This window comes from Protopterus annectens, chromosome 3.part0 (genome assembly GCF_019279795.1).
Source record: "Protopterus annectens isolate FY-2018-M chromosome 3.part0, PAN1.0, whole genome shotgun sequence".
NCBI lineage: Eukaryota > Metazoa > Chordata > Ceratodontiformes > Protopteridae > Protopterus > Protopterus annectens.
Genome location: NC_056731.1, coordinates 644,965,216 through 644,979,235, shown reverse-complemented (window position 1 = coordinate 644,979,235; position 14,020 = coordinate 644,965,216). Strand labels below are relative to the sequence as shown.

The 14,020-nt window shown below is 43.4% G+C and overlaps 1 protein-coding gene across 4 annotated transcripts in view; it reads left to right on the top strand.

Annotated features, from left to right (window-relative positions):
* ELMO1 (engulfment and cell motility 1) overlaps positions 1-14,020 on the top strand; it is a 3,030,107-nt gene that overhangs the window by 656,287 nt on the left and 2,359,800 nt on the right. For all 4 annotated transcript variants that reach the window (XM_044065043.1, XM_044065038.1, XM_044065039.1 and 1 more), the window contains one exon: positions 478-518. In XM_044065043.1, the coding sequence (XP_043920978.1) occupies positions 478-518 (41 nt within the window). The remainder of the gene's footprint in view (positions 1-477; positions 519-14,020) is intronic.

Here is a 14,020-nt window from a genome sequence, read left to right as displayed (position 1 = left end):
TTTCTTTGGGACTAGAAAAGGAGGAGTGTGTATAGATTCCTAGTTAAGTGGAGCTGTCATTTATGTCTGTGCCACTGCTGGGGATTGGGGGTGGAAATGTTCATGGTTACTTTTTTATTTATTTTTAAGATTTTTCATACCTTGGTGTAGTGAATTGAAATGTCCACTGTTACCTTTTGCATATATTTGTGACTGATATTCTGTTGTACTGTGGCTTAGAAGGAGGTTTTGCTACCTGATTTGTATTAGTAATAGTAGTGTTTTATGTGAAGTGGTCAGAATTCTCAACTTGCATTGAATGACCTGCTTTAGTAGTGTATGTACTGCAGAAAATAGAATAAACCTGTTCTGCTTTCTTTGCATTTCAAATTAATTTTGCCTTGCCATATTGTTGGTATTGATTATCCATATATGTATTTACTTGACTTATTTTATTTTTTAATTATCTGTGTATTTATTTATTTGTTTATTTTACAGAAAAAGCCATTGTCTGCCATCATTAAAGAAGTTTGTGATGGGTAAGTGAATTGCCTGCTAGGGTACAATTTTATGTAATTGATTGGGTAAGTGTTAAACTCTGATTTTGCCTGTCTATCCATCACCCATGGATGTTTACAAGCATGGAAATTTGTGTATTTGTTACTTGTTTCGTTATTATTAAGTGAGTTGGTCTAAAGGCTACTGCATTTTAACAAAAGCCAAGAGTATGTCACACGGAAGTACAAACAAGTTAAGGGCAAGTTTTGTACGTGTATCTATGTTTATATGTGCACACATATATATGTATTTACTTGATGTACATGTACAATGTTCACAGTACACACACATACCCAGAGCCATGTATGTATGTATAAAACACAGTTACCTTCAGTAAGGAATGGATGTTTTCACCAGACATGTACTCAGTACTTGCACCAAGTTATTCAAAGTAAGAATTTTGAAAACTATGCTACCTGCTGTGATGATAGGACATACTGCCAACCATGCCAGCAGAAGTAGGGCAGTGGATGTATGATTTGTGCCAGCACAGCTAGCTGGAATTTTGTAAATAACTTTATTTGTATATCAAACTGATTTATACAGATACTTGTGCTGAAAATCTATTTGTGAATTTTGCTTGTATTTAAATGTATTAGCAGTGCCCCTGCAGGAATGAAAAGAAATGTATTACTGTAACTGAAATTAAATGTATATGTTTTAATAGAGGGTACTTGCACAGCAGAGGTTAACCAGCTAACTTAATTTAAGAAAAATAAGGAAAATGTAAGTAAGTTATTAAACCATTAAAATGGCACCCACAATTTTGAATAGGACTGGAGACGGTGGGTGTGGAAGAAGCCTTTGTTCATTAGATCAGTAAAAGTAGAGGAAGCCCCAGGCAGTGCCATAAACATTTAGATGTGTTTTGTAGCCGTTTATGCTACATTTCTTTCTCAGCTTCAATGGGGAATACTGTGAGAAATGAGAGTCAGGTCACCAGATGAGATCATTCTGCAAGCCATCTTGTATACTATATTTAGCATGGAGTAATCTTTGAGTAGCAGGGACATGAAGTACTGGTTTCACAGTGCCAGTGGGGAGCCTTATTGGGGACTTGGGGAGAGACATATGGAGACAACTTGACCCCGGGCTGTGTGTGTGCCCTGTGTGCTCTTAATGAAAATCGTGCTTGGTGCAGAGAGGTCTTCATCTGGAAATACTGAGTGCATCCATTTGAATTCCAAGTGCACAGCCCACTTCAGTGTCAGTGGTGAGGATTCATGCTCCTTGATTACTGGCGCAGTGTGGGGATATCACACCTGCATCATTAACTCGTAGCTTCTACCCTTAAAATTCTGTGTAACAGAGATCTGGACACTGGAAGAGCAGTATTGAATGTCTGAATCCAACTGTCTTTCCAGAGAGGGTTATTGGTCTCTTCTGCAGCTGTAGCACCGTTGCTGGAGGCAAAGTGGTGAGGTTGTCACAGCTGCATATGTTCATAGGTTTGTAGCATAGGAGAATTGGAGTGGATCCATAACTGTCAGACTTTCGGAAATGCAGTGTAATGTGTGCAGCATGGTCTCATGGTCACAATTTCTGGCTTGGGTGTGATTTTTCCCATTCATTTTGTGATTAATGTTGGTTGATTAAACTCCTTCCCCTACTGCAGCATGGCCAACATCTCCCCTACAGCATGACCTACATCTCCCTAGTTCTTATTGTGTAAGGAGTGGCAGTCTTACAGTTTCTAGTGCTGAGAAAGACATCTTGCTTGCAGTGAGAGGACCAGCCTTTCAGAAAGGGTATGACGAGATCTGTCCATCTGTGAAGCAATGAAGCTGCTATTAAAATATGTTTTCTTACTTGTCTCTGACAAAGGTTTTATGTCTGATGCGAAACAGTTTTAAATTACCTTCCTACAGAACATTTTAATGGTCGCATACAGGGAAGAGGCTGTAGATAATGGTTCTTCGTTGCTTAATGCACATTGATTTTTTTTTTTTTATTACTAAGATATACTGCTGCAAATTGATATTTTCCAGGGCCTCAACTGTTTAAAAATCTATCATATAATGTGACAACTAATTTAGGAGTAGTAATTTGCAACCATTATAGAGCACTTAGTGCTTATTTCATTGCATTTCTGTATGAAACGCTTGGACTTTTGGCTGGCATTGCTGTTGAAGCATCATTCAGAAGTAGTTGTACTGTGTTGATTGGCATGTTTGAGACCTCATAGTTTGCACTGCTTCTAGATGCCTTGATGCATTGATGGTTTGAAAATACTTCATGTGATTGTTTGTGAAGAGGGCATGTGGCTTTGTCCACTTTTAGTGGTAGATTTCTGTGTGTTATTTTGCATATTTCTCAGGTTGCTAGGATATGCCACCATTTGGTAGGGTAGAAGTGAAGAATAGCATGAAAAGACTGTGACACTTCAGGATTCTGTAGGAATGACACTTTGTGGTTACAAACTAGCTACGAATAAAATAACCTAACTGGTTACCAACCAGTTTTCATAGTCCATCACTATGAATCTGCCAGAGTCTTATGTTAGAAGAGAGGGTCCCCCTTGCAGCTTTGGAGATAGTGGGCTTTGTGTGCTTGACTGAGTGCTGAGGAGGTGACACATAATGTAGCTTCTATTAGCTGAACTTCGCATAACGTAGTAAAGGAAAGTATAAACAACTGTTTCAGGAGCTGCTAATTTGTTATCATTTGTTAGCATTGCAGTGTGCTTTCTTTAAAGTAATCAGTTGTTATGTCTTGTTTATCACAGTCAGTGATTCAGGACATTACGCTATCATCTTTGATGAATGAAAAGTAAAAATGTTGCACTGGTGAAGTTCTGAATTTCGGATGAAATGTTAAACCAAGAACAGTAGGGTTTGTTTATGTTTAAGCTGTCCTTCCTCCTTACTGTTATAATATTCTTTACTAAAATTAGATATCCTGCCAAGGACAGGTTATTCCAGTCACCGTACATCAGACATATATCCTTTGTTTGAGATGTAAAGTATGTAAGTGATGTACAAGCACCTAATTCTCAGAACTTCTTTACCACCAGTCCGATTGGTGTTTTTTGAATTCTGTCTGTAGATATTTCATCACATTGTCTCCGCTTCCAAGTCTTATTTTTCTTTTGTTTAGTTACCTGTTTTACTTGTCATCCAGAAAGAGGAAATGTGAGTGTGGGAGGTAGATTCCCCGTAAGAGTAGTCATGAAATGTGACTTTTCTTCTTAAGTGCAGACTGTGATCACATGCCAGTGTACATTTGCCAGGCCTTTGTACCCAATACCATGTGCAGCTGTCTGTCGTCCTTATTTGTGTATTTGGAAAACAAACGTAGGGAAGTATGATTTCTGATTCCACCTGCACAGGCATTCAGCTGCTTACAAAAAAGAAGTCTAAAAAGATGCATTTAGAGATTTGCACTGTCTAGGCTCTGTAGGACATCTTCACAAGGTCGGATGAAGAACCCAAGGAATGTTTGGTTCTGGTCCCTGCTCTCTCTGTCTCACCCCCATTGGAGTTAGTTTTCATATGCTAACAGGAAGCATAAGTTACTAAGTTCCTTCAAAATAATCTTCCTAAGTATGTATACACACAGACACATGCATTTTATATATACATATATGTATACACACATGCCCAAATACATCCGTATGAAACATAGAAAATACCAGCATAATCAACATTGGGTCACAGCAGTCCACTTTCTTAAAGGCCTGTAAACTGTCATGTCTGTAGATTTGACTGAATGGTTGCTTCTTACTGAGGGGCTGCTGGTCCTAATGAATTTTCCCACTTGGGTGTTCTAGTGCTTGTTTTTCTTCATCCCGTCATTGCATTTTGAGGCCTGTTTGACTTTTGGTATAAGGATGCTTTGATGCTAAGTTTAGGCTTCTCATATTTCTACTCTGCCCTCAGACTACACAACCCCATTATAATGAAAGCCTTGTGTGCGTGATATGTTGTTACTTATACCACAAGACGTGTAGCTACTGTTACTATATTCCACTCCAAGGTGCAAGAGTAGATTTCAGGGTTATGGCTGAGGGGGGAGGGGTTGTCTCCTCTCTGCCTCATAAACATTTAGGAGTTTAAATAAATGGAGATTCCCTATCCCAGACTTTGACAGAGATGATGATTCTTCTCTGTCAAACATCTCTCCTGTTTAGAACCTCTCCTTTGGTAGTTTAAGGCCATGTTTAAGCAACCCAACTCTCATATGATAATTTTTCAAAAAGTGCCTGAATTATTTTATGTGATATGCTGAGATGGACTTCTCCTTTAATTCTGTCTGGAATCTGTAGTTAAGGATGCAGATGTTCTTTGTGTTTCACTGTTGCAGTCATCGCATTCTGGTTATCCCTGCCAGGGTAGCCCTCGACCGGCCCGAACACCAGAGACTTAGTATTTCTGCGTTGGTTGCTGTCGCTTGAAGACTGATGTCAGGTCATCAGTAGTATTAAGTAAGGCAGCCGATGCCATTATATCCATCTTTTTTGCCATGAAGCTCGAAGCAGAAGCAGTTCGCATGACTGCCGGTCGGCCGCTACCTTTGTTTTCATCTTCCGAATTGAAGTTTAAGTCTTCTAAAGCTAAGTACCCCATTGGGGATTCTTTTTTTCTTGCACTAACCGATGTCAGAAAAAGTTAATAATTGTCTCGCCTGTGGAAAGCAAATACCACACCGAGACTTTCACTCTTACTGCGTCACTTGTTTAGGCCCAGACCATGACGTCCCCGTTGTCACTTCTGTGCTTTGCTCAATGCCAGAACAATCCATTGTTGGGCCCTTATTGTAGCCAGATTTTCGTTTACAGTCCGCGAATTCCGATATGAGTTCGGTAAGCCATCCAACAGCAGATCTTCCAAAAAAAAATGTAAAGACAGAGACAGATGGCACAGGTCCAAACCTACCGAAGACTCTTCCATTAAGCTAGTCGTCACTTCTCCGGTACTCCATGAGGTGCTTTCACAGCCCCCTGATGCCCGCTTCTGTTGATTCGCAGACTGCTACTGAGACCTTTTCGGAGTCCAGTGTGCCGCAAGACTCTTCTTGGACTAAGAATCCTGCAGTCGTCTCTACCTTGGATGGGTCCAGAGCTGCTGAGCAGGCACCGGCTTCCGAGGAAGTCCTTCGTACTACCAAATCTCAACACAAACCGACGTAGTCTTTTATGACTAATGTTCTTTCAAAAATGACCACGTTTCTTAGGCCCAGGGTACAAACCACACCCAAGAAACAGACCCACTCTCAGGCGCCTGCTACCCTGCCTCAGTCTCAAATGCTTAAAATGGTGGAAGACCTTATCATGCTGATCAGGGGAAGCCAAGCTACCCCTTCCAAAAGGAAAAGAGATCTGTCCCCTGTAGTTTTGTCTGAACAAGAGTCAGATGAATCTGATGCATCTGAATATGAAGACATGCACCCCCTCTCCACTTATGAGGATTCTGATGCAGAGGATTCCATTCCTTCAGACTCTCCCCATAGGATTTTTCATTTGGGGAAATCCTGCATACTTTAAGGGAGCATTTCCAGTGGGAGAGTCAGGACTACCCTCAGTCTAAAAAGAGACTCAGGGAATTCCTAGATCTTCCACAATACAGACCCTTGCCCAACCCCCCCCCCCCCCCCCAGTCCTGGATGTTGTGGAGGATGTTTTCCTTGAATCCAGCTTGACTCCTGATGCCCTTCCTCCTGCTTCCATAAAACCAGACAGGTACTGTAGAGTCCCTGACTCACACAAATATCCTTTTAAAAATACTAGAGCTGACCCTGAGGTTTTTTCTCATAGGCCAAAAGGGATTAAAACAACCTCTGCTAAGAATCCCACCCCCTCAGACAGGGATTCACGAGCATTGGACAGATGAGCTAAAAAAGTATACACCTCAGCTGCTCTTGCTATCAGGGTACCATATTGTCAGTTCCATTTGCTGAAATTTCAGCAACATACCTTGGAACTTCTTAAACAAAAAATGTCTTCCTTTTTCTGCTTGGGCAGAATCTAAAGATTTACAAGAGTTAATGCATTCTGCAAGTCAAGTAACTAAACACACCTTGTACTGTGGTTTTGATGCCATAGAAGCTTCTTGCAGGGCAGCAGTCACTGGATCTGTCATTAGAAGGCATGCATGGCTTAAGGAGCAGCCCCTGCCAGACCATGTCCAATCTAAATTGCTGGATGCCCCCTTGCACAAAGATAGTTTATTTGGCACCAAGGCAGAAGAGGTCTTAAAAAAGATGGAAGAAAAAGCAAAATCTATGCAAACAGTTAAGGATTTCTTGCAGGTCCAGCCCCGTAGGTTTAGCAGGCATTTTCCCTCCAAACACTGGTCCTTTTCTGCTTCCAGTAAACTGGCCCAGCCTAGGCCTGTATAAACAGACCCCTCTCCCCCGCCCAAACAGCAGCTACAGGGAATGCAGAGATCTAAGCAGTGGACTAGCTCCACTTCAAAACCAGGGAGTTCTAAGCCACCCCCTTATGGTAAGAACTCACAATGACTCACCTCCTCCACCCCCTCCCTCTGCCCACCTTCACTTACCCCTAGGAGGAAAACTCTCCTTTCACTGAAGCACCTGGGCCACCATTACCAAGGACCACTGGGTTCTGAACATTGTGCCTGAGATACAAATTTTCCTTCCAAACCCTTCCAACCCCAGAAGGGTTCCCAGATCTACCACCAAATCAGTGGCCAGAGGCTCAAAAGCAAATCCTTTCCTTGCTCTCTGTGAGGGCAGTAGACCATGTTCCTGCAGAACAGATAGGCCAAGGTTTCTACTCCAGACTTTTTCTGGTACTCAGAAAAGAGGGCACCTGGTGCCCCATCCTTGATCTATCCATTTTAAACACCTTCCTGGTGATCCCAAAATTCAAAATGCTCACCCTCCAGTAGCTGCTACCCATGCTCTCCAAGGATGCTTGGCTAGCCACTCTAGATCTAAAAGAGGCCTACCTCCACATTCCTATCGGGGAATAATGCAGGAAATATCTCCACTTCAAGGCAGGATCTCAACACTTAGAGTTCTCTGCGCTTCCCTTTTGATTATCTACTACTCCCAGAGTTTTCACAAAATGTTTGGCTCTGGCCATTGCCTTTTGCACTCAAAGAAATATTGGGATTTACCCATACTTGGACAACTGCTTTATTCAGGCAGACAGCCAGGAAAAGCTGGTCAAGCACCTGGCCTTTGTAAAGACCCTCTTAACCTCCCTAGGGTAAACAATCAATGAAAAGAAATCCAAACAGGTGCCTACCCAAAGGATAATCTTCCTGGGAGGAAGTCTGGACACTGCATCCCAGATTGCATACCGTACACCAGAGAAACAAATTTTCCTGACAGCCTACTTCTCTCAACTAGCCACCAGGCCCCAGCTAACTGCAAGGAAGATCCTGCAAGCTCTGGGGTTCATGGCATCTTGCATACTATTCATTCCATATGCCAGACTGCATATGAGGAAACGTCAATGGTACCTTAAGAGTCATTGGTGTCAACACTCTCAAGACCTGGAAACTGTTCTACCTATAATTCCTTGCCTAAGAAAAGATTTTCTTTGTTGGGCAAAAGCATGCTCCCTCAACAAGGGACTGCCTTTTTCCCCACCCCCCGCCACCTAGACCTCACCACAGATGCATTAGACTATGCTTGGGGTGCACACCAGGATGGCAGGTGCATACAGGCCCAGTGGAGCCCACAGCAAATCCCTCTGCTCATCAGTCAAAAAGAGATGAAGGCTGTGTAACACACCTTGATAGCTTTCAAGCCCCTTCTCTCTCCAAGGGCTTTTCTGGTCAACACAGACAACACCACTGTGATGTGGTACATCAACAAGCAGGGAGGAACTCACTCCTACTCGCTGTGCAGGCTGGCCATGACCCTCTGGCACACAGCCTCTGCCATGCAACTGCACCTGTTAGCACAATTCCTACCAGACTCTCTCAACTCTGTGGCAGACCAATTAAGCAGAAATCTTCTGGGCCCACATGAGTGGCAACTCAACAGAAGTACCTTCACCTTAATAACTCAGAAATGGGGAACCCCGAAGGTTGCCCTCTTTGCCTCCCACACCAACCATCAGCTCAGCAAATTGTGTACCAGGGAGCATCACTGCATGGCTTGGAAAGTGGATGCCCTGATGTTCACCTTGTTTCACTGTTGCAGTCATTACACTTGGGTCATCCCGCTGGCAGGCTACCCGCAGTCGGCCAGAGTTCCAAAGTCTAGGTCCGGCATCGGTTACTGTCGCCTCTTCCCTGAAGTCAAGTGCGCCAGGGGTATAAAAGATGCAACCGACGCCATTTTCTTCAGTCTTTCTTGCCGTGCGGTGCCCGAAGTAAAAGCAGTTCGCAAGTGCCGGTCGGCCGACTCCTGAGATTTTCTAAATTGAATTTCAGAACCGAAGTCTTCAATAAAGCTAAGTACCCCATTGGGGAAACTTTTTCTTGCTCCAGGCCGACGTCAGTAAAAGTTAATAATTGTATTTCTTGTGGGAAGCAAATACCTTATAAGGACTTTCACTCTTACTGTATTCCTTGCTTAGGCTCTGACCACGACGTTACTAGTTGTCGGTTTTGTACTAGATTCAACAAACGCACTATTAAGCGTCGGTTTGATTTTGCTTTACATTATTTTGGCCGAAGGTTTAACTACATAATGCCGTCGGAACAACCGACGACTGGAATTTATAAAAAAACGCAAAGACAAAGAAAAGGACAGGCATCCGAGGTCCAAAACCGACGATGAATCCTCTTCTAGGCCAGTCGCCGGTTCGCTGGTTCTCAGTGAGGCGCTTTTGCAGCCCCTGACACCCGCTACCTCAGAGCCACAGGCCATATCCGACAGCCACTTGGAGACACCGAGGCCTCTGGAAACTCAAGGTATTGGGCCTGCGGAAACTATTCCCTCAGATGGGTCCGGTGCCACTGAGCAGGCATCGGCTTCTGAGGGTGTTTTCAGACCTTCACAGCTTACTATTAAGTCCACTACAGCAGTCAAGGCAAAGTCAAAAACACCATTAAAGACAAGGAAACAAGTACAGCATTCTCTTGAACAGTCATCCATGCCAAAGAAACAGATGCTTAAAATGGCCGAAGACCTAATTACTTTAATCAGGGGTTCCCATCCCCCTCCTGACAAAAGGCCTAGGCAAGACACTGACTATGATTCCTCTGACCAGGTTTCTATTTCCTCTGATTCCTCTTCTGATCAGGGTTATTCTCTCCCTCCATATGAGGACTCTGATGCAGAAAAGTCTATACATTCAGCCTCTCCGCCTGAGGATTATTCTTTTGGGGAAACCCTGCACACCATGAGGGAGCATTTCCATTGGGAGAGCCAGGATTACTCAGAATCCAAGAAAAGGCTCAGATACTTTATTTTATTGCCTCAGCACAGGCCCTGGCTATTTCCCCTGTGCTTGATATTGTTGATGATGTTTTCTCTGAATCCAGTCTGTCTCCTGATTCTTTACCCCCTGCACCAGTCAAGCCAGAAAGGAACTACAGGGTCCCTGACTCTCATAAATGTATTTACAAAAACCCTGCTGCAGACCCAGAAACAATTTCTCAGGGTCCTAAAGGGGTTAAGGCTTCCACTGCTAAAAACCCTGTCCCCTCAGATAGGGATTCCGGAGCTCTGGATAGATGGGGGAAAAAAGTTTACACCTCTGCTACTTTAGCTGTAAGGGCTTTAAACTGCCAGTTTCACATGCTTAAATATCAACAGTACCCTCATGTCCTTGTTAAAAAGAAAATGGTTACAAACTCAGTCCTGACAGTAAGGAAATGCAGGATTTATTGCATGCAGCTGAACAAGTGGGAAAGCATACTCTGCAATGTGGTTTTGATTCATTAGAGGCTTCTTATAGAGCTGCAGTTACAGACTCAGTTATTCGAAGACATGCTTGGTTGAAAGAACAAAGTTTACCTGAACATGTTAAAGTAAAATTATTGGATGCTCCACTACAGCATGATACTTTGTTTGGTGTTAAGGCAGAAGAGGTGTTAAAGAAAATGGAGGATAAAGCAAAATCAATGTAGACAGTAAAGGATTTCTTACAGGTTCAACTACCTAGGTTTAGCAGAAACTGGCCTTCAAAAAATTGGTCCTTTCCGGTGTCAGACAGGCCACCAAGAGGCAGATACAGACGCCCAAGAGGCAGATCTCAGCCCCAATGCTCCTACAGACCTAAACAATGGGGTCCTTCAGCCCCCAAAGGAGGAGAAGACAAATCACAACCTTATAGGAAACAGTCCCAATGACTTCCCTCAACAAATGCCAAGCACTTACCTTTTGGCAGCACCCCTAGGGGGGAAACTAGCACTTTTCTCAAAAAATTGGCACATAATCACCCAGGACAAATGGGTACTGAATATTGTTTCTCAGGGTTATAGGTTCCACTTTCACACCCTTCCAAAATCAAAAGGTATGCCGGACCTGCCACAGAACCAATGGGCAGAGGCACAAAAACAAATTGCAGCTCTCATGGACATGGGAGCTATTCAAAGAGTACCACAGCAAGAACAGGGAAAGGATTTTACTCCAGACTTTTCCTAGTACCCAGAAAGGACAAAGCCTGGAGACCAATACTGGACTTGTCAATCCTAAATACTTTCCTGGATGTTCCAGAATTCAAAATGTTAACACTGCAGCAACTTCTACCCATGCTGGACAAGAAGGCTTGGCAAGTTACATTGGACCTCAAGGAGGCATTACCTGCATGTCCCAATCAGACAATCTTGCAGAAGATACCTCAGATTCATAGCTGGCTCAATGCATTAACTATTCTCTACACTGCCCTGTGGCTTATCTACTGCGCCCAGGGTCTTCACAAAATGCCTGGCACCAGTAATTGCATTTTGCAGACAAAAAGGAATTCAAATATATCCCTACTTGGACGACTGCCTTATTCAAGCAGAGAGCAAGGACATTCTTCTAAAGCATCTCACGTTTGTAAAAAGATTACTACTTTGCCTAGGGTACACAGTAAACGAAAAGAAATTAAAACTAGTGCCCTCTCAAGAGATAATATTCCTGGGTGCAAGCTTAAATACAACTGCCCAGATGGCTTATCTCACGCCAGACAAACAAAGGCAACTGACTACTTTCAAATGATGGCAACAAAGACCCAGCTCCCTTCAAGAAAAATTCTGCAGGCCCTGGGCTTCATGGCGTCCTGCATTCTACTAATTCCATATGCAAGACTGCATATGAGGAAACTACAATGGTATCTAAAAAGTGTTTGGACTCAACATTGCCACAGCCTGGAAACAATCATAACTTTAATTCCCTGCCTACAACAGGAGTTCCGATGGTGGTCCCAGGCCTGTCACCACAACAAGGGACAGCCTTTCACCTTACCCACAGCCAGGCAGACAATAACAACGGATGCATCGGATTATGCCTGGGGGGCACATATGGCAGGAAAATGTATTCAGGGCACGTGGCCCAAGGAACAAATGCATCTTCACATCAATCAAAAAGAGATGCTAGTTGTACAGAATGCCCTGACAGCTTTCAAGGGCCTACTACATCCAGGACAACTATTAATAAAGATGGACAATACCACAGTTATGTGGTACATAAACAAGCAAGGGGGCACAAATTCCTACCCCCTCTGCAGGCAAGCCATGACTTTGTGGAACACAGCACTGACCTATCAAGTACATCTGCAGGCACAATTCCTGCCTGGAACAAAAAATACACTGGCAGACGAACTAAGCAGAAATCTCATGGATCCTCACGAATGGAAACTAAATCCACAGGTGTTCAGCATGATAACAAGGAAATGTGGATGCCCAGACATAGATCTTTTTGCCTCCCCTCACAATTGCCAACTACAGAAATTCTGCACAAGAATTTATCACTCTCAAGCATGGAAAGTGGATGCTCTATCATTCAGCTGGAAAACCCTGACAGTTTATGCCTTCCCTCCACTGCCGCATCTTACCAAGGTGCTCCTAAAAGTCAGACAAGAGAGGCCAAAAATTATCCTGATTGCCCCAGACTGGGCACGCCAGCACTGGTACCCAGTCCTAAAGAGTTTGTCTCAAGGCCCAGCCTGGCCTTTACCTCAAATTCCTCATCTTTTGACTCAGCAAAACAATCAGATTCTGCACAGTCAACTCAGAACCTTAAATCTGGCAGCATGGCAGATAATGTAGCCACTCAGACTGTGCCTCTCTCTAAAGCTGTTATGGATATCATTTTAGAAGCCAGGAGGCCCAGCACTAGGAAATCTTATGCAGAAAAATGGAAGAGATTCTGTGCTTGGAACCAGGCACAAGGGCTCGAACCACTTGTTCCAAATATACCTCAGATTTTACAGTACCTAACTGAGATGCTGGACAAAGGCTTATCCTTCTCATCAATTAAGATCCATGCCTCTGCCATTTCAGCTCATTACAATACGGAACCTCCTATTTTTTCACATCCTCTACTAAGACAGTACCTCAGAGGGGCAAAAAACATAAGACCCCCCCCAAGGAGAGCACCAATACCAACTTGGGATCTCAATTTTGTTTTAGAAAAGCTCACACTGCCTCCTTTTGAACCAGCCAGCACAGCTGATATAAAATTCTTATTATGGAAAACTGCTGTGCTCCTAGCAGTAACTTCAACAAGAAGAGTCTCAGAGTTACAGCCATTAATGGCTTTGGAAACTTTCATCATTTTTCACCAGGACAGGGTTTCTCTTAGGACAAACCCAACATTCATGCCAAAAGTGGTTTCCAGTGTGGCTCTTAACCAAACCATTCATTTACCAACTTTCTACCCAAACCCCCAGAATAAAGGGGAGAGACTTCTGCATGCTTTGGACATACACAGACAGCTACGATTCTACTTGGACAAAACAAAAGCTTTCAGAAAAACTGAGCAACTGTTTGTAGCCTATGCTACAGGATCACAAGGAAAGCTCATCACAAAGCAGACAATTTCAAAATGGATAGGACACTGCATTCACTTCTGTTATGCACAACATGGCAAATCAGTGCCTAAGGGCATAAGGCCACATTCTACCAGAGCAGCAGCCACTTCAGCAGCCTCTCTCAGAGGAGTACCAACCAAAGACATTTTAGAAGCTGCAACCTGGAGTTCAGTGCACACTTTCACCAAGCACTACCACTTACCTCTCTACTCTAAATCCAGAGCAGGCTTTGCCACTGCAGTTCTGCAGGGCCTGGTAGCCTCTCCTAATCCTATTTAGACCCAGCCGCCCAACCTCAGCTTTGGGATTCAACCCAGTGTAATGACTGCAACAGTGAAACACGATGAACATAGTACAGTTGTGTACCTAGCATAAATGTAGATGTTCGAGTGTATTCACTGTTGCAGTCCAGGTTACCCACCCACCATCCCCCTTTTTCATTGCTGGGACTTTTCTGTACTTCTCAACTCTATATAACCTATGTGGTGTATTTGCTTGTAGATGAAGGAAATGTTTATATTAGTACATGCATGCTTTTTGGCATAATTTATTCTTTTCAGCCTTCCTATCTGGGGGCACCTGACATCTGGGGCAAGAAAA